Consider the following 19,661-nt stretch of genomic DNA (forward strand, 5'->3'; position numbering starts at 1 on the left):
GAGAAGGCCCCTGCCCAGTTCCTCTGCCACATGCAAATGTCTGTCCACCTACACTAGGCACCCTGGTTCTTCATGGGGTGAGCGCTTCACAGCACAGAAGCCTCGTCTACTTGGACGTCTGCCCTTTGCCATGCTGCTCCCTCATGCAGGCCATTGGGAAAATGTTACCTGGCCAAGACAAGCAATGACAAAAGTTGTCAAACCATCTCAGAAAGAGTTGGGCCGGGTCTAGAGCCACTCAGACTTTGGGGCTTTAAGGGGATGGACTGTCGCCAAAATCTCCAGGCCCTAACTCCTCAGACTCAGCCACAAGCTAGCATGTCCCGCTCCCCCCCCCCCCCCCCCCCCCCCCGCCCACGTTAGGGGAGGTCTGCACCTTTCTGGTTTCCTTAGGTGGGGTCTGACTCACCCTTCAACTGTATTGACACTGTTCTTGTCCTTGGGTCCAACAAGCCAAGCAAACACGGATGTCACATTAGGGCCCAGAGAACTTTCAGGCACGTCCTCCCAAACCAGTGGGCACAGGCTTGGCATACAGGACACACCAGCCACAGTTCTCCAGCGGGTATTTGTGCAGAAGAGCAAAGGCCTACGAGGCTTGCTTCCAAACCCTAGAAAATCGCCAGCCATTTCTTGGGGCAGCCTTTTTGGCAGCCAGAGGAAAATACATGATTAAAAAGGCAGATACCGAACACGGTCTCAATGACCGGATTTGGATAGGTCCTCTAATTAGGTCTGCTCACTAATCTATCCACGCTCAGCACCATTAGAGGTCAGAGACCGATTCACTGCTGCTTCTGCTGCCACCTAAGAAGGAAGGATGTCCTGATGAGCTGAAGCGACCAGAGCCCTCAGGATACGGCGGGGCGGGCACTGGCCTATCAGACGCTGCCGGCTTCTGGCCCTGCTCAACTATGTAACCGCACCATTTCATGTGCACTGCACACGTATCGTGAAAAGAACCATGTGTGAAAGGGGATAGAAAAAATAAGATGGAGGGTTTTGGGGGAACTTTCAAATTTTCTAATTTACTTTTAAATTTAAAATCATCAAAAAAACCACTAAAGACTACATTGTCATTGTAGGCCTAGAGGGTTTGTCCGTCAAAGTAGGTTTTGAATTATTTTTGGGAACACTACAAAGGAAATAATATCCTTTTTTATTTGAAAGATCTTTTTAAAAAAAGATTTTATTTACTTATTCATGAGAGAGAGAGAGGGACTGGCAGAGACACAGGCAGAGGGAGAAGCAGGCTCCATGTCGGGAGCCCGACGCGGGACTTGATCCCGGGACTCCAGGACCACGCCCTGGGCCAAAGGCAAGCGCCAAACTGCTGAGCCACCCAGGGATCCCTATTTGAAAGATTTTTAAGTAATCTCTACACCCAACATGGCACTTGAACTCAAATCTGAGATCAAGAGTCACAATCTCTGCTGACTGAGCCAGCCAGGTACCCGCAAAGGAAATCTATTTTAAAAACTAAACTTGGGGGACACATGGGTGGCCCAGTGGGTTAAGTGGCCAACTCTTGATTTCGGCTCAGGTCACGATCTCAGTGTTGTGAGATCAAGCTCCGTGTTGGGCTCTGTGCTCAGCGGGAAGTCTGCTTGAAGATTCTCTCCCTATGTCTCTGCGTGTGTGCACTCTAAAATAAATCTTAAAAAAATTACACTTGGGCTATTAAGCACATACTAAGCAAAGCAGTACAAATTTCCTAAATTGTATATAATTTTGCTAATAAAACATGGATTCTATTTAAATTACAAAGAAGTCTAATTATAATTAGAATAAGGTGCTTTCACATTTATGGGTTTTTATTTTTATTTTTTAAGATTTTATTTATTCATGAGAGACACAGAAATAGAGAGACAGAGACACAAGCAGAGGGAGAAGCAGGCTCCATGCAGGAAGCCCGACGCAGAACTCGATCCCGATCCCGGGTCTCCAGGATCACGCCCTGGGCCGAAGGCAGGTGCCAAAACACTGAGCCACCCGGGCTGCCCCATTTAATGGTTTTTTTAAAAAAAGATTTAATTGACACAGCGCATGCGCCCAAAGCAGGGAGAACAGCAGGGAGAGGGAGAAGCAGGCCCCCCCATGGAACAGGGAGCCTGACACATGGGGCTTGATCCCAGGATCACCACCTCAGCCGAAGGCAGACACCCAACCAAGCCACCCAGATGCCCTCACGTTCACTTTCAGGTGTATATTCTACGTATACACTGTATCCATCAAATACAGCAGTGCAAGTGTAGGGACAAGAAATTCCAAGAAAACACTGGTGCTGCTTTTATGCATCGAAACCTTTGCCCTCATCTCTCGAGTTAGCCATTGCCTCTTAGAAGCCTCCACATTTCTTTTAAAAACCTATTGAAGAAAATTGGGCTAATTTCTCCCCACCAATCCAGCAATGCTCAAGTACTTAGAAAATCTATTTATGGATTTGGAAATTTCAAGTAAATTTTTGTCTCTTTTTAAGGGCACACACCTTAAACCAGAGATGGTAGTGGCCGTGCCAGTCCCCCTAACAGACCCTGGGATCCAGGCCAAGGCGGCTGTCACTGGGCATTCACCCCGCAAAGCTACGCCTGTCTGGTCGGTGAACAGGGAAAGGAAACCTAGTGTCAGAAGTGACCTTTTTTCTAAGAGCTGTAGGTCACATTCCTGTGGCCCAAGAAGGCCTTTTAAAACCAATAAAACAGCCAGCTCTGGGGAAATTGTCTTTACTCATTAAAATCCCCCAAGGAGAAGAAGAACTTTACAGTCCTGCTATAACACCTGCGCACTCCCTGTGGGTGATCGGGGCCCAACCCTGTCTGTCCCAAGGACCACGAGAGCCTCTCCCCTCTGAGGATCCACAAATCCTAAGACCCACAGTAGTCTTGTGGCCTGACCTCTAGTACCTCTGATTACTTTAGACCTGCCTCTTAGGCACCTCCCTGTCTCCTTTCCTGCCTGCAGTCTGGAAACCAGGACTGCCACGTACTGTCCCTGGGGCAGAAGCACCTTGTTTTGGCTCTAAGGTTCTTGTAAGTCTGAGAGCACAAATGGGCAGAGAAGGGAGTGCAGACTCCCTTCCCGGGCAGCTCTGTCCAAGCCTGCCGAGGAGCCCTCTGCAGCAGAAGACGGCGGCAGGGGGTGAGAGCTTACAACCTAAGAACATCCAAGGACATCCTTCCAAAATAGCCAAAGAGTTTGTCACCCTTGGAAAACTGCCTTTCCAGGAAACCTGGAAATCCTTTTACACCATCCCCGATAATCGGGGAAACTTGCCCATTCTGGAGTTTTGGCAATCAGGACCAAACAGCCACCTAGAAGTTGCGAATTACTTCAAAAATGGGACCATTCTCTTCCTATCTTCCTTTTGCAGCATGGGGGTCGTGGGGGGGGGGGGGGAGTGTAAGGCAGGGAGCAGAGTGCGGGTGGAGGCGGGTGGAGGCGGCATGGCCGCGAGATGCGTGAGGACACTGAGCAGCAGTGGCAGGCAGTAGGTGGCTGCAAGGCGGGGGGGTTGGCTACAGTCTCGGTACTGGGGAAGATACTAAAGATACACAGAGGAGGGCCGTGAGGAATCACTATCAGTGCAGGGCTTCTAGATGTATGTACACTGGATGAGTGTACACACATGGACACACGCACATGCACACCTAGACACAGACCTGTTTCATCTATTTCTGCTCAGAAGGCCTAGAAAACCCCCAGTAGCAGTGAGTGCTCTGAGGCCCGGATTTTGGTGGTTTCATTTGTTTTTTGATTTGTTTTGTTGAGTAATATTCTGTGCTCAGCTTGGGGCTTAAATTCACCACTCTAAACTCATCACATGCTCTTTGGACTGAGCCAGCCAGGTGCCCCCCAGACCCTGGTTTTAGATGCTGTCGTCATGAAAGGGGACCAGAGCTCCTTGGAGAAATGGCAGACTCCAGGACTGGGGAAGGGGACAGGTTTTTCCTTTCATGGCTTTTTATCCCTGCAATGCTGACGAACCCCCTTCTGACCATGTCATTCTGGCAGTCCAGCCCACAGGCCAGTTCATAAGAGCGAACCACCTTTATGAGCATCTTCCAAAAATACAAACCAGAAAGCTGCCAGGCCATTTCCCAGCGGCCTGGTTGCTGTGCCTCACCTGGACTCCTCTGGGTGTGAGAGCACCTGCAGGACGGGAGGAGACTAGCAGTTGGCAAGCGGGGGTGGGGGTGGGAGTGGTGGTCCTCTCCTCCTCTGGCTCACTTCTTTGGGTGACAGTGTCTGGTCCAGACAAGAGGCACCTCCCCTCACCCAGTGCCCACACGCCGCACTTTCACACCCTCACTCACATCTTCCCTCACCTTCTTTAGTTACTGCTCAAAAGGACCAAAAATTCATTAGTAGCTGTTTATTGATCAATGGTTTGATATAAAGTTATTTCAGATCTTCAGAATTTTGCCCAAACAGAAGTCACGAGCATTACAAAGTGTTTTTTTTTTTCCTTCTTAAAAAAAGGGTAAGAGGCAGGTTGGGAGGGAACCAACCTAGCAGTAGTGGCATTTGAGAATAAATTAACAAAAAAAAAAAAAAATTTAGTATTACCATTTATTGGTGACAAACACTAAGTTTTACTTACATTCCATGGGGAGAAGAAATTCCAGCGTAAACAATGAATTGAAGCAGAACTTAACTTGCAAGGCTACGGTGCTTTTCATCTGGACCATATGCAGGACCTTACTGCACAACTTCTGTGCACAGTAACACAACATCAAAAGCAACACAGTTTCAGAGATAAACACAGGTCATTCTTTTCAGCCCTACATGGAGATGTAATCAACAGTACAAAGCACTCAAGGAAAATCCATCTGCGGGTTTATATGTACTACATGGAGACCATATCCTGTAGTGTAGTGAAAGCTACGTGTCCTCAAGAGCCATATGTATATACACACAATTTTTTTAATAATCTTTAAAACAAAGATCAAAGTTCATTTGTTTAAGTCCTGTTGCATTAACAAAAATAAAATAGAAAAGGAACCAAATGATCATTAAAGTTTAAAATTCCTAAATCGTCCAATTTATACAACTGTGGGAGACTTCATCAAGGACTCTGAGAAGTCCAGGACTGTTTCAGGCAAACCAGAGGGCACGCTATTTGCAGCACTGAAATGGTCCTGGGTTAGTCCAATAAAGTCAAAATGTATAACCACATACACATGGATATGATCTTTGCTGATTAGATTACTGAGTCAGTCTCAGACAAGTTTCTAAACTGTGCTATGTAACTAGATACAATTGAGAAACTCTCAGATGAAAATTTATATAGTGTCATTTTCAATCAAAAGAAAATAATAAAACTAAGAATATGTATCTCTTTTGGGAGAGAAAGCAGTGGTGATGGTGTGGGTGCCACAGGAGGTGGGGGCCAGAGCACACTAGAATGGTTAGTTGGCGCTGAGTAGGAAGCATTTGATTTTCTCTGGTGCTTTCAGCTCTGGGACTGGTGTACGGCCCCTCTCCCCAGCAGGGGTGTCCAGGGTTTGTCCCAAGGGTTTGAGTGAGCCAGTCTGAGAAAGGGTCGTGCTCTGTTTCCTGTTTCTTTCACACAGCCCCAACAGCAGCGACCACAGCCCAGCACCGAGGTGCATGGGGCCACTGGGCAGGCTCTGCTGTGCCCCCCTCCCCGGCAGCGGCCTGTGTGTGGGGACAAAACACAGCACCCTCGAGCGCAGCCCCAGCCGCCTCCTTGTGTTCCCGTCTTCGTCACCACTGCCGCCTCTGGTTCTTTACCCAGCACGTCTCTCAGCCCACTGGAGGTATCAGAAATTCCAAATTCTCAAAGCAGTTTCAGTATTTTCAGTATATATGTTGGGGTTTTACAACGGTTCGTGGCCAGAAAAGGTTCAGCACCTCCCACACCTTCAAGGAAGAAAAAAATGAAAATGATGCCAGTTTTGAAATATAAGAGAACTTAACCCATGTTAAAAGAAGAAATTAGTAGACACTGAAGTCCAATAGGCACCAGTTTATGATCACTGAGTTCAAGTTTTCTCAAGATGTACCACCAAGTGAAAAAAGCAATGAGGAGAATGCGTGTAGTATGTGATCTCCAGGAGAAAAGGAGTAACGTAAAGAAAGGACTGTATTTGGGACTCCTGGGTGGCTCAGTGGTTGAGCGTCTGCCTTTGGCCCAGGGCGTGATCCTGGAGACCTGGGATCGGGTCCCACATCGGGCTCCCTGTGTGGCGCCTGCTTCTCTCTGCCTGTGTCTCTGCCTCTCTGGGTGTGTGTGTGTCTCTCATGAATAAATAAATAAAATCTTAAAAAAAAAAAAAAAAAAAAAAGGGGCTGTATTTGCACAAAGAAACACATAGGAAAGACAGGAAAAAAACTAACACGTGATCTCTGGGCCGGGGCTGCATGAGGGGCAGAGCTGACCACTGGGCACCTCTGAAAATCACTGTGGGTCTGAACCCTGTGAATGTATTACCTATTCAAAATTTTAAAAAAACTAGAGCTCTGCCCACAACTAGGGAGACCTTTCAGGGATAGGGACAAAAGTGATGGAGGGGAGGGAGTGTCCCGCTACTGAGTTGAACAGTTTGAACTTAATGCAAATGAACAGAACAGCTCACTCACACAGACATTGGTCCATTTCCTGTTCTTGGCATCTCTGTACTCGGTTGGTCCAACTCAGACAGCAACTTTAAGATGTTCAGTGCAGCCTAGCAGGGACGAAAGAGAGAATCAGAGCACGACCCCCCACCCCAGGGCCACAGCACAAGACCCTGTTTGAACAGGGAGGCAAGGGACCACACAGGCAGTCCCACTAAACCACACTTTGTCTTAATGTTTCAACTTTTAATCTGAAATACAAATTACAAAATAAATTATCCATGTTTACCTCCCTGAATCACTACCTCTGTTAAATTTTATTATATCCTTTAGTATTTTTGACTTTGTGGCAGACTATGTAGTTTGAATCCTGCTTTAAAACAAAACCCTGTTGCTGCCCGAACTTGGGCCTGTGGTCTGCGTTCTGGAAGATGAATGGACATGGCTCATGGCAGAGCTCCAGGATCCAAGTCCCATCCCCCAGGTCAGCACTTCCTTCAGGGGAAGGAGTATCTAAAGCTGATGAATTCTGATGATGAGCAATCAATCCAACAAACTAAGGAAGAAATCTTCAAAAATATGAAATCTATAAAACCACCAAAGTCTACGGGAGACCCTTTATCCCATCTTCCCAAGGCCAGCAAGAGTCAGGGGCCAGGACCACTGGGTAACGTACCATGTCATGGCAGGACTCCACATCCTTTCCAATACCGTGGCTGATCAGAGGTGGCTGAGAGGAGCAATTGATAAGAGATACAAATTCGTTCTTGTTGTTTTTGGGGAAGTCTTTGTATTCAACCTGAGGGGAAAAGAAAGCTGAGGCCAAGAAGGGAAGTGGCAAATATGGCCGGGGCCCAGCAGACAGGGAGGGACACCTCTTTCCCCCGCTCTCAAGCTGACATGGCTCCACCAACTCCTGCTCTGTTGGCAAGACCCTGTCAGAGGGGCCTGCTGCTAGGGGCCCCAGCTTCTACAATCTTCCAAGAACCTTGATGTCTAACCAAAAAGCCTAGTCGGGGGTGGGCAGGTAGTGGGGGAGACTAAACACCTGGTCTGAAAGAAGCCGTATCTTTTACTAGGCAGAAAGGACCAGAATACTGAAACCATTCTCGCTATAACTACCATTAAGATTAGAAAATTTGTTATTATGGTCAGCTTGGATTTTTTTTTAATATTTATTACCAAAGACAAGCTTACTCTGTTACCATACAGGCTTGTCCAACTTTCCCTACCCTCCTCCACCCTCCCAGTGTGCCCTCCACCTCTTCCTCTATATATAAAGATCCCGATTTAATAAACTAGGTGCAAGACTCATTTTCTGAGAAAACCCCCAAAAAGATGACTGCACTGGGGTGCAGCTCAGGCCTGATAGTTACCTGGAATCCCTGGACTCTGGAAAGATAGTCCAGCTGCTCAGAGGGTCTTGTAAGAGGTCCATGGGGTACGTGGCCTGAAGAGATGTTATTCTTTAAAATGGTCTCGGCTGTGGGCGAGGTGCCCCCATACAACAATTCACGGGCTATCATGGCAGTTACCGTGGCCTTGGCAGGGTTCGGAGCAGCCCTGGTGAAATCTTTGGTGTGGTGTCCTTGACTGACTCCTACGGCCTGGGCCACCTCGGGCACCATGGGAAGAATCCCAGCGGGCAGCTGCTGATGACTCAGATAAGGCATCCTAAACTCATCCTCTTTATTGCCTAGGGAGGGATACACACACAGGTCAACAGGAGGCCACATGCGCTGCTGGGAAAGACCTCCTCCAACCCACTGGCCCTTCCTCAGAGCACACAACGACACGGGGAGGACGCAGAACTCAACACTGCTCGTTGTTCCAGGAACCACGCAAATCCCAGAATCACATTCAGATCAAGACAATATTAACAGTTTCACACTTACTAGTCCCATTTTCATCCCCAGAGCCAGGTTCAAAAAAGGTTACTTTTCTTCCATCCCCTGTTTTTTTTATTGGTGTCTTAAAAAAACAAAAAAAGAAAGTCCATGAGCATAAATCAAACTTTTGTGAAATTAGTTCCTACTCTCTCAAACTATACAAATTCCAACCTGCGTTAATCTGTGGTTTATAGTCTTCTGAAACATGGACAGGTAACTAGCAGAAAAGCCCTGCCCCCAGGCGGGACCACTGATTGGCTCGCACTGTCCCGGCAGCCTCCACGAGAGGGAGCTAACAATCACCCAGTATGCTCCCGCCCACACTGCCTGTCCTCCACAAGAGGGAGCTAACAATCACCCTGAGCCAGGTGTTGAAATCAGCTCTGTGCTCACAGAAAGACAAGGGAACATTTACCCAGAGAGAGCCAGAGATGCTAGACTGGTAGAGCCCAAGGTAGGAAAAGAGGCTTTTAGATGAAAGCTAAACAAGGATTCTTCTGGAACTAATAGCCAATTAAAAGGGAAGGTGACATTTCGAAAGATAACAGATGCAGGGAAAAAGGAGATAAAAATGTTGTTAAACACGGGTCTTCTGAGAAGGTAAGGATGTTATGAATCCTCTAACAGATTTTGGAATAAAAATCCCCAAAACCGACTCCAGGATCTATGCCGATTCTCTGATGAGTGTCTGTGGTGGCCACAGCAGATGCCACGGCCCATGGCTGGCACAGCTGGCTCTGGAAGGGAATCCATCCTGGGACTTCTCAGTGGAAGAAACAAGCTCTGTCAAGGACATGCTTGAGGGTACTGAGGGTACTGCTTACCAATCTCGGCTTTTATCTAGTGTTCAATTCATAAAGAAAAAAAAAGCCCGAATCTCAACTACAGCCTTAGTTCCATAAATCACACTCTGTTGGTGTCCCAGGAAATCCAATGCTTGCTTCCCAGCTAGCAGAAGCCTAACACTGGTGGATCTTTCATGCAGGCCTCACTGTGAGAGGACAGAATCAGACACTTTCATCCCCAGCCCACTGGCCCATCACCCTATGGGTGGAGAGGAGCAAGTTGCCCTCCAGTGAAGCGTCCCCGACCACAGAGACATGGAAACAAGAACGACTTAACCCAGAGCCACACTCGGGAGCCGTGGACATGCAAGTTCCCTTCTGACCATATTACAATGCTCCGAATGGACAGGACGCTGCTCAGCAGGGCTGCTTTACTGCCAGGAGGATGAAGCCTTGCCCTGAAGCTCGGCCCCGGAGGCGCCAGAGTCCCCTAGGACGAAGCGAGGAGGTCATCTTGCAATTAGAGAGCAAGGACACAGAGCCCCGAGCAGTCACCTTCTCCTCTGATTTGAGGGCTGGTTTGGTGGGCTGAGCCTGTGGGACTTTGAAACCAAGGATCTCCAGCATGTTCTCGGCTGCGTTGCGTTTGGCCACCTTCTTATTGGTGCCTGCTCCTTCTGCGGTGTGGTTTCCCACCTTCACCTGCATGAGGACGAAGTCAGGACTCAGACCAGTGCTGACCCCTCCAGAGTGAAGACTGGTCAGGCATCGGTGTGCTGGCAAAAGAACCCAACAACGGCCAGAGGCTCAACGGTTGCCCCAGGGTGCCCGTGGCAGCCCCACACAGACGCTCAGGACCTTGGAGAGCACTGGCTGCCCGCGGCAGCCACTATTACACAGGAGGTTACAGCAGCTCAGAATTACTTGGACAGACAGAGGTAATCAGTTCTGAAAGCTCACCACTCCCTAGTGTGACTCCCATCTCAAACCTCTCTGTGCTTCTGGGGTTCTTCATACCAGTGGCATCTGTGTGCTGCCATATAGCCCCCTGCCCAGCCTGGGACCCTAGGGGCCACTCGGACAGCCTGCGAACAGCCGTGCACAGAGTGACCACCCCATGGAAACCTGCCAACGCTACGCAGCACGCCTTCGGCGCTTTCTTGTCTCCTCTAGACTTACATGATGGAGGAAAATCAATGATGCAAATTAAGCTTAAAAGTGTGTCGAGTCTGCAGCCAGGGTGCTGTGACTGCACAAAAGACAGGAACATCCATCCAATCTCTGAAAACTATCTGATTCAACAAGGTCACTCATTGTTCGCAACTGAGGGAAGTTCCAACATGTCTTGTTTTACTTTCATCTTGTAAACAAAAATACCAACCGATTCTCATGCTAGAACTACGTTCCTTTGTCAACGGCATGAGCAGTCTCTCTGCTTGAACTGGACAGTAAGCAAGCATTTAGATGCACTCTGATTTTACAACACTGTCGATGACAGCTATGCTGAAGTGACAGATGGAGAAAATCAACAGTAAAGAGTATTATATACTTCATATATTATTTGTAAACTGTGCTATCCATCCTGTCAGTGACATTCACACAAGTGTACACATCTATACACACAGCATCCCCCCTTCCCACCAGGCCATCCTCCCTTAAGAGAGTTCATTCTTACACATACTCCAACACATACCACCGTTATAAATCCCTTTCAGGCTGGTCTGGATCAAAGACCAGAACCAAAAAGTCCATGTCACAGAACTGAGAGTCAAGGACACCTTCCCTGGCCTGTGGAAAGGGCTCTGGGGTTGAATTCTGCCCTTGCCATCTACCAGCTTTGATCTTGGCCAAATTATTGATCCTCTCAGCACGCTACCATCTTCCTTTAGCCTGAAAGGACCAGGACTTCTCCTGCCTTCTGCCTGGATAGTTATAACACACTTGGCTAAGTGACGGTGCTTCAGAAGTCATGAACTGCTATGCAAAAGTATTGTTTTGGCTTTTTTTCAAGTATTGGGTTTTTCACCAGAAAATACTATTAAATTCAAATCACAACGTAGACTGCCGATACGACCAACCGTTCCACAAGTACAAGGAAAACACTGCACTAATCCGAAGTGTAATCCCAATCTAAGAAGAGCCAGCCCTAAACTCCAGATTCTACAGATGGATTAGGAGGAACAGGAACAGATCGTTTCACAGAATTCACAAGATTTACCTTTTGAAAAAAAAACAATACAAACTTCCAGGAGATGTAATGAAGAGAAACACTCTTCCTCTGTGCAACCCCACACCCTAGCAATCATGACCTGGAGCACCCCACCCCCAAGGGCATATTTTAAGGCATCAAATCACTGCAAGCGATATGGTTAACACTGCTAATGTCTGATGGCAGGGAGGGGGCCCACTGGGCTGGTGCACGGTTCCTGACCTTCACAGGAAGGCACCGAGCCCCTGGACCCCATCCAGCTGAGATGGGGCATGGTCAGAGAAGGGCTGCCCACAACCCATGCTGACCTACCTGCATCACAAACTCTCTGCGGCGTGGGAGGCCTCGCTCTGTGAGGAGCATGTACTCTGGCTCCTTCTCCTTTTTCGCCTGTTGGATCTGGGCCAGTCTGCTAATCGGGTTCATTCCCTGGCCACAGTCTGTGCTGCTCTGTAGCTGAGGAACAATTAATGTAGAAACTATGTGCCACGTTAGCCACAGAAAGGACCTTGCCAATTCAGAGATCAGGACAGAACATAACATTACTTTTATGTTAATCTAAGTGCCCAGAATTAATCAGCTCTTTTTAAAACCGTCTTAAAATTAAAAGATGCTTAATGATTTTCTAGGATTGTTCTGAGGTGATTTTTTTTTTAAAGATTTTATTTATTCATGAGAAACGGAGGGGGGGGTGCGGGGGGCAGAGACACAGGCAGAGGGAGAAGCAGGCTCCATGCAGGGAGCCCAAGGTGGGACTCGATCCCGGGTCTCCAGGATCACACCCTGGGCTGAAGGTGGCGCTAAACCAGTGAGCCACATAGGCTGCCCCTGAGGTGACTTTTTTTAAAGGTCCTCCTGGAAAACCAACATCAATATCCCATGGCAGGTGGGCAAGCATCCCTGAAACATCTTTTTAACAAGAAATTTCTATTTGACAATGAAGAGAGAAAAAATACAAAAATACACTATTCCTAAAATTCCCCCAAAAGTCTGTGTTAGAAGATGGGTCCCCAGCTTTCTTAACAAGGGCTCAAAATCCAGAAACAAAACAAACACAACCTTAAGCTGACACCATGTGGAAAGAACCTAAGAATCCCACAGTTCAGGCAGCCCTTGGTGGCTCAGTGGTTTAGCGCCGCCTTCAGCCCAGGGCTTGATCCTGGAGACCCAGGATCGAGTCCCATGTCGGGCTCCCTGCGTGGAGCCTGCTTCTCCTACTGCCTGTGTCTCTGCCTCCCTCCCTCCCTCCCTCTCTCTCTCTGTGTCTCTCACGAATAAATAAAATCTTAAAAAAAAAAAAAAAAAAGAATCCCACAGTTCCTCCCCAGTGCCAAGGAATGCTCGTGTGGGGTGATTTCTAGAAGCTGCAGCAGTAGATACAGTGTGCTCACTCCTGTGCACTGGGTCTAACAGAGTGTGAAACTCCAGCTGGCCCTTGAACAAGGGTTTGAACTGTGCAGGTCTACTTAGAAGTGGATTTTTTCTGGTAATACAGTACAGTATAGTAAATGTATTTTCTGTTCCTTATGACTTCCTTAATAATGTTCGCTTTTGGGATGCCTGGGTGGCTCAGTGGTTGAGCGTCTGCCTTTGGCCCAGGGCATGATCCTGGAGTCCTGGGACTGAGTCCCACATCGGGCTCCCTGCATGGAGCCTGTTCTCCCTCTGCCTATGTCTCCGCCTCTCTGTGTGTGTGCCTCATGAATAAATAAAATCTTAAAAAAAAAAAAAAAAGAATAATGTTCGCTTTTCTCCAGATTACTGTGCAAACATAGCATTTAACACACACATATAATACAATATTTAATATATAAAACGTATTAATTGACCATTGTGTTATTGGTTAAACTTCCGGCCAACAGTAGGCCATCAGTGGTTAAGTTTCTGGGGAGTCAAAAGTTAAACCCAAGTTTTCCATTGTGGGGTGGGGGTGGTGGTCAGCAATCCTAACCCCTATGCTGTTCAAAGGCCAATCTTGATATTGACAATCATAGAATGGACCCTAGTATTCCTAAACATGCCCAAATGGACTCCTGTCCCTTCCTTGGGCAGGGGAGTAGGGGGCTAGTATAATTTTTGACAGGTACATGACAGGCTTAAAAAATCCCACAGAATAAGAAGGTGTTTGGTGAAATGTCTCACTCCTACACCTGCCCCAGATGTCTTTCCTCCCATAAATCTGCTTTGCACTTGTACCAGTGCAGCCGTCAACGAGACGGAAGAAGGACAATGCAGCCATTCTTTCTGCAGGTGCACACAGCTCCCATGATCATCCCCTCATCCACGGCCAAGGGCATACAGCTGCAGGTGCCTCTGCTGATCCCGCAGTGTCCCATCTTTGCCTGACCAGGCGCTCCCAGGAGAACTACACCAGGCAGCCTCTGTACCAGGCCTAGCAGATGGCATGTCAGCACCCATCTCCTGTCACTAGGGTCAGCAACCTAGTGAATCTCCTAAACCACCCTCCAGCCATTAACAGGCCATGGAAATACCCTCTCCGATCAAGAGGCTCTTACCCTGACTATGGATTTTGTTTTCTTTTTGATTCTGGGCTTCACACGCTCGACTGTAGGCAGGGGTGGTAGCTTCTTCAGCTCCTCAAGGACGGCGATAGCAGCATTTTTCTTTGAAATCTTCTTGCTCTTCCCTTCACCTTCCCCCACAAACTCCCCAACCGACACCTTGGTCACAAAGCTCTTCATGTGGGGGGGGCCACTCTCCCGGGCAACCTGTTTTAGAGGGAAAGACTGAGTGGAAGCGTGACAGACACTTACTGCAAGTGGCAGGGCACACTGCTTAGCGTACTACCTCCCAGGAAACACAGAGAAAGGGGAGCTATGGACAGGACCTCATCAATGAACAGCAGCAAAAGGAAACAGTGACAGTCCTGAATGCTTTTCTTCCCTTTTTCCTTATTTTTCAGACTTATTAATGTCTTTCTTTCAGAAAGAAAGCTGTCCCAGCAAAGCCCAGAAATAACTGCAACACAAGGGGTTCAAGTTTAATATTTGCTCTGAGCCTCCAGCCAAGCCCGAGCTTATTAAACACTGGTTGCTGTGCAGCTTTAAAAAAGAACAAGAAGGGATCCCTGGGTGGCGCAGCGGTTTAGCGCCTGCCTTTGGCCCAGGGCGCGATCCTGGAGACCCGGGATCGAATCCCACGTCAGGCTCCTGGTGCATGGAGCCTGCTTCTCCCTCTGCCTATGTCTCTGCCTCTCTCTCTCTCTCTCTGTGTGACTATCATAAATAAATGAAAAAAAAAAAAAGAACAAGAAATTTCTAAGCACTGACAGTGATTTCCAGTACACATTAAGTAAAAAAAAAAAAAAATAAGCAAACTGCAAAAGAGTTTATATAGTACCCTAACTTTCGTGTTAAGATTTATATGTACATACACATATACACATGTACATAAAAAGAGAGATGTGTTTATATGCTTATTTTCACAAAAAGAAACACAGTATGCATAAAGGAGAAACCGAAAAAAGGAATTCCCTAGACAAGTGGGAGAGATTGGGGCAGAGAAGGGACAAGAGGACACCTATGAATATATCTTTTTCTGTATAGTTTTGACTTTTGGAAGTATTTAGTGTTTTACATGTTAAAAATAGAAAAAAATAGAAAATAAGTCAACAAAGATGGGAGAAAAACACTAAAATTGAATATGAACAGAAACCTAAGTATAAGTTCTTACTGCGTCACATGGAAAGTAAAAATTGAACCCAACTTAGGTTAGCTAAGACACTCTTGAAAAGAACAACTAAATTAGAAGACTCACTCTACCAGATTTCAAGGCTTCCTATAAAGTTATAGCAACTACACCCTCAAGGTATTGTTTAAAGGCAAACAAAGAGATCAATAAATCAGGACAGAACACAGAAATAGACCTGCACTCATACAGTCTTGTGATTTCTGGTAAACACACCAAAAGTGCATCAAAAGATTTTTTTTTTTTTAATCAGAAGTCTTTTAAATTAAAAAAAAAAAAAAGCAACTAGATATCCACATGGGAAAAAAGCTGAACCACAGTCTCAAACTCCACCATAAGCAACAGCGAACGGGAGCCAGAACAGACCTAAACGTAAAAGCTAAACTGTAACGCTATCCAAAGAAAACATAAGGAAAATAGGCCCTGAGCATGTGGGTGGCAAAGGGCTCCTGAAAACACAAGGTACCAGCCATAAAGAAAACAAAATCGGAGCTCCTCGAAATTAAAAACTGTTCTCATCAAAAGACAACATGAAGAAAATACAGGGAGCCCACAGAATGAGAGAATGTTCACAATATATGTATCTGAGGATTTATATCCAGAATACTGAAAGAAACCCTAAAAGTCAGTAATAAAAAAAACAAACTATCTAATTAAAAAAAGGCTTGAACAGGTACTTTACGAAACAAGATCTCTAAATGGCCAATAAGTATATGACAAAATAATTATCATTTGTCATTAAGGAAATGTAAATTGAAGTCACAATGAAATACTGCAATATACACAACACTCCAAAATGGCTAAAATTAAAATCGACAGAATCAAGCGTTGACAAGGATGTGGAACTGGTCAGAGCACAAACTAGTTCAATCACTTTAAATTTTTTAAGATTTTTATTTATTTATCTGAGAGAGAAAGAGAGAGAGAGAGAGAGAGAGAGAGAAATAGAGCGCATGAGTAGGGTGGAGAAGGAGAAGCAGACTCCCCAGAGCAGAGAGCCTGACACAGGGCTCGAACCCAGAACTCTTGGATCATTACCTGAGCCAAAGGCAGACAATCCACTGAGCCACCCAGGCGCCCCCAGTTTGACAATTTTTACAAACACCTACCCTTAGACTTGGCAATTCTGGGTGCACACATGCACCAGAAGCCTTAGCAGCTTTATTCATAATAGTTCCCAAAGTGAAAACAACTTACATGTCCATCAACAGGACACAGCTTTACATTCATACAGTGAAATATCACACAGCTAGTGACATACGTGGACAAGACACAAAAACACTTGAGGATAAGAGACTTGACACCAAACAATCCATATTATATCATTCTATTTATATGAGGTCTAAGAACAAAGCAAATGAAGCTATAGTGATTTTAGAAAACAGCTTCTTCTGAGCAGGTGTTAACAGCCCAGGGCCTGCTGGAGGTTACGGAAACACTCTAGATCTGATTTTGGTGGCGGACCATGGACTTGAATGGGCTGGACACTGAAGACATGCACATTTTACTGCACAGGAACAGACAGCAGGAGCTAAAAGTATGGAATTAGGAATGAAGATAAAGAGCCTTGTGATGCTGGACTAAAATTAGAGGCATAAACTAAGAATTTTGAAAATATAGGTATTTTCTAGAGCCACCTGCCTACACGGCCTAGAAGCAATGACCCTTCCTCCACCAGCAACATGCACGCTTGGTATCCCATCCTGGTCTCCACATGCCATTCTCTGTGAAAGGGAACCAGGGCTCCTTGCAGGACCAGCTGAGGCCATTTCTGTTAGAACTTCCATTTCTACTGGTGCCAAAACTTGAGAAGGCAAAGTTCAAAGTAAGGCTAAAACATTTCATTGTACCAGAAAGTAACAAGTTCACTCAAAATCTGAAGAGGGTAGGTAAGAAGTAAGTATGCAGGGACAATGGGGTAGACAAACAGAAGAGGAAAAAACCTCATAGCATATATAAAAACCATAACTCAAAATGAGTCATAAAGCTTCTAGAAGAAAGCACAGGAGAAAAAAAAAAAAAAAAAAAAAAAAGAAAGCACAGGAGAATGACTTTATGTGACACAAAGGTGTCTTAGGTTACACACAACATCCAGAAAACATAAAAGAAAAATTAGGCAAATTCCACTCCACTAAAATCTCTCTTCTCTTTGGAAGATACTATTTAAAAAATGAAAAGACAGACTACATATTGGGAGAAAATACTTAGAAAATACATATCTGATAAAAGAATGTATTCAGAATATATAAATAACCCTCAAAACTCAATAATAAAACTCAATAACAAAAATGAAGGAAGATGTGAACAGATGCTCCCCCAAAGAAGATGCACAGATGGTAAAGCAGCGCATGAAAGATGCTCAGGGACGCCTGGGTGGCTCAGTTGGTTAAGCATCCAACTGGTGATTTCAGCTCAGGTCCTCAGGGTCCTGGGATCGAGCCCTACATCAAGCTCCCTGCTTAGCAGGGAACATGCTTCTCCCTCTGCTGCTCCCCCTGCTTGTGCTCTCTCTCTCTCTTCCTCTCTCTCTCAAATAAAGAAATAAAAATCTAAAAAAGGGGATCCCTGGGTGGCGCAGCGGTTTGGCGCCTGCCTTTGGCCCAGGGCACGATCCTGGAGACCCGGGATCGAGTCCCACGGCGGGCTCCTGGTGCATGGAGCCTGCTTCTCCCTCTGCCTGTGTCTCTGCCTCTCTCTCTATCATAAATAAATAAAAATTTAAAAAAAAATCTAAAAAAAAAAAAAAGATGCTATCACTAGTTCTCATGGAGATACAAATAAAAATCACAACCAGTTACTACTGCACGCCTACTAGAATGACTAAAATTTTGAAAACTGACAATACCAAGTGTTGGAGGGGATGCAGAAAACTCAAACTCTCCCACACTGCTGTGGGAAGGTACAATGATACACCCACTCTGGAAACATTTTAACAACACTTCATAAAGTTAAAGATAGATTTATCATGCAACCCAGCAAATTCACTCCCAAATTTTTACTCAAGAGAAATGAAAACACATCTGTGCAGATGTATGTGCATGTTTATGATAGCTTTATTCATCATTACCAACAACTGGAAGCAACCCAAATGTTCTGCCCTGCCACAGGTAAGAGGTAAGTGCTACTGTGTCCAATACACTGGCAACTCCTCAAGCAATAACAAGACAGGAACTACTAATCTGTGCAACATGGACAACTCGACACCTGCATTATATTAAAGAAGCCAGACTAAAAGCAAGACTCTGTAATTCCATTTATGTAATGTTCTGAAAAGAGCAAAACATAGGGGAAGAAATCGAATCAGTGGTTGCCTGTGGCCAAGGATGGAAGGAAAGAACAGGCTGCAAAGGGACTCAGGGCAACTATGGGGTGAAAGAGTTTTAGGTCTTGACTACAGTAGTGGTTACACACCTGTATACATTCATCAAAACACATCAAATCACAAACCTGAATAGGGTGGATTTTACTGTAAAAATTATAACTTAAAAAAACTAATCGTCCCCCCGCAAAACATCCTCAGAGAGGACTATCAAAGGATACAAGAGCCAGCTGAATAGCAATTTAAATATCAAAATGAATGACAATATAATGAACCATGATTCTTTTTCTTTTTTGTTTTTTAAATGTAAGCTCTACACATAATATGGGGCTTGAACTCATGACTTCACGATCAAGAGTCACACTGCTTCACTAAGCAGGCCAGGCACCCTCCTAATTAATGACAATAATGAAATAACACTTTGAGTAAAAAAAGAAGTGTGGACCTATGCTAATAAAAATTAAAAGTAAGGGGGTAGGGTATTTCCTGTGGAATGTCAGCTCAGAAAGGCAGAAAATCCACCTAGTGACTGATGCTGGGAAGAATTATCAATGAGTACTAGAAACACTGAAAAAATCTCCTAAAGCATAACCTTCAAAGATCTCCTTGCAGGATACGGATGAATTGCAAAGAGAAAGAAAGTCTCCTTGAAGTGAAGTTCTGGTGTAAACCATGAAACTAATGTCAGTGATAGAGTAAAATGCCCTTATATGATGCTCAGAAGAACTGACACCACTTCTATGGTGTCCTGAAGGAAAAAAAAAAAAGTATTACCTGAAACTAATTATGAGGAAACAAGCAGATCAAATTGAGGGCCATTCTACAAAGTACCTTTTAAAAATGTCAGAAAAGGGGGCACCTAGGTGGCTCAGTTGGTTAAGCGTCTGCCTTAGGCTCAGGTCACGATCTCTGAGTCCTGGGACTCCGAATCTTGGAGTCTCAGGCTCCCTGCTGAGTGGTGACTCTGCTTCTCCCTCTCCCTCTGTTCCTCCCCCTGCTCATGTTCTCTCTCTCAAATAAATAATTTTTTTTAATGTCAAAAAAGGCTGTGAATTATCGCAGATGGAAGGAGATGCTTCCACCAGATACAGGGTGTGATCCTGTGCTGGACACTAGAACAAGAAAACACGTGCCATAAAGAACAGGGGAGGGACAGATGGCAAAATGTGAAT

At 45.7% G+C, this 19,661-nt stretch overlaps 1 protein-coding gene across 13 annotated transcripts in view; it reads right to left on the reverse strand.

Moving 5' to 3' along the window:
- Positions 1 to 4,357: 4,357 nt before the first annotated feature.
- STAU1 (staufen double-stranded RNA binding protein 1) overlaps positions 4,358 to 19,661 on the reverse strand; it is a 54,335-nt gene continuing 39,031 nt past the window's right edge. For 9 of the 13 annotated variants that reach the window (XM_038572551.1, XM_038572561.1, XM_038572564.1 and 6 more), the window contains 8 exons: positions 13,979 to 14,209; positions 11,775 to 11,918; positions 9,809 to 9,955; positions 8,475 to 8,550; positions 7,956 to 8,275; positions 7,256 to 7,378; positions 6,604 to 6,689; positions 4,358 to 5,883 (listed from right to left, as the gene is read on the reverse strand). In XM_038572551.1, coding sequence (XP_038428479.1) covers positions 5,868 to 5,883; positions 6,604 to 6,689; positions 7,256 to 7,378; positions 7,956 to 8,275; positions 8,475 to 8,550; positions 9,809 to 9,955; positions 11,775 to 11,918; positions 13,979 to 14,209 — 1,143 coding nt within the window. In that variant the 3' untranslated portion in view covers positions 4,358 to 5,867. The remainder of the gene's footprint in view (positions 5,884 to 6,603; positions 6,690 to 7,255; positions 7,379 to 7,955; positions 8,276 to 8,474; positions 8,551 to 9,808; positions 9,956 to 11,774; positions 11,919 to 13,978; positions 14,210 to 19,661) is intronic. The other 4 variants (XM_038572560.1, XM_038572556.1, XM_038572554.1 and 1 more) reach the window with 1 other exon arrangement.

This window comes from Canis lupus, chromosome 24 (assembly GCF_011100685.1).
Source record: "Canis lupus familiaris isolate Mischka breed German Shepherd chromosome 24, alternate assembly UU_Cfam_GSD_1.0, whole genome shotgun sequence".
Lineage (NCBI taxonomy): Eukaryota > Metazoa > Chordata > Mammalia > Carnivora > Canidae > Canis > Canis lupus.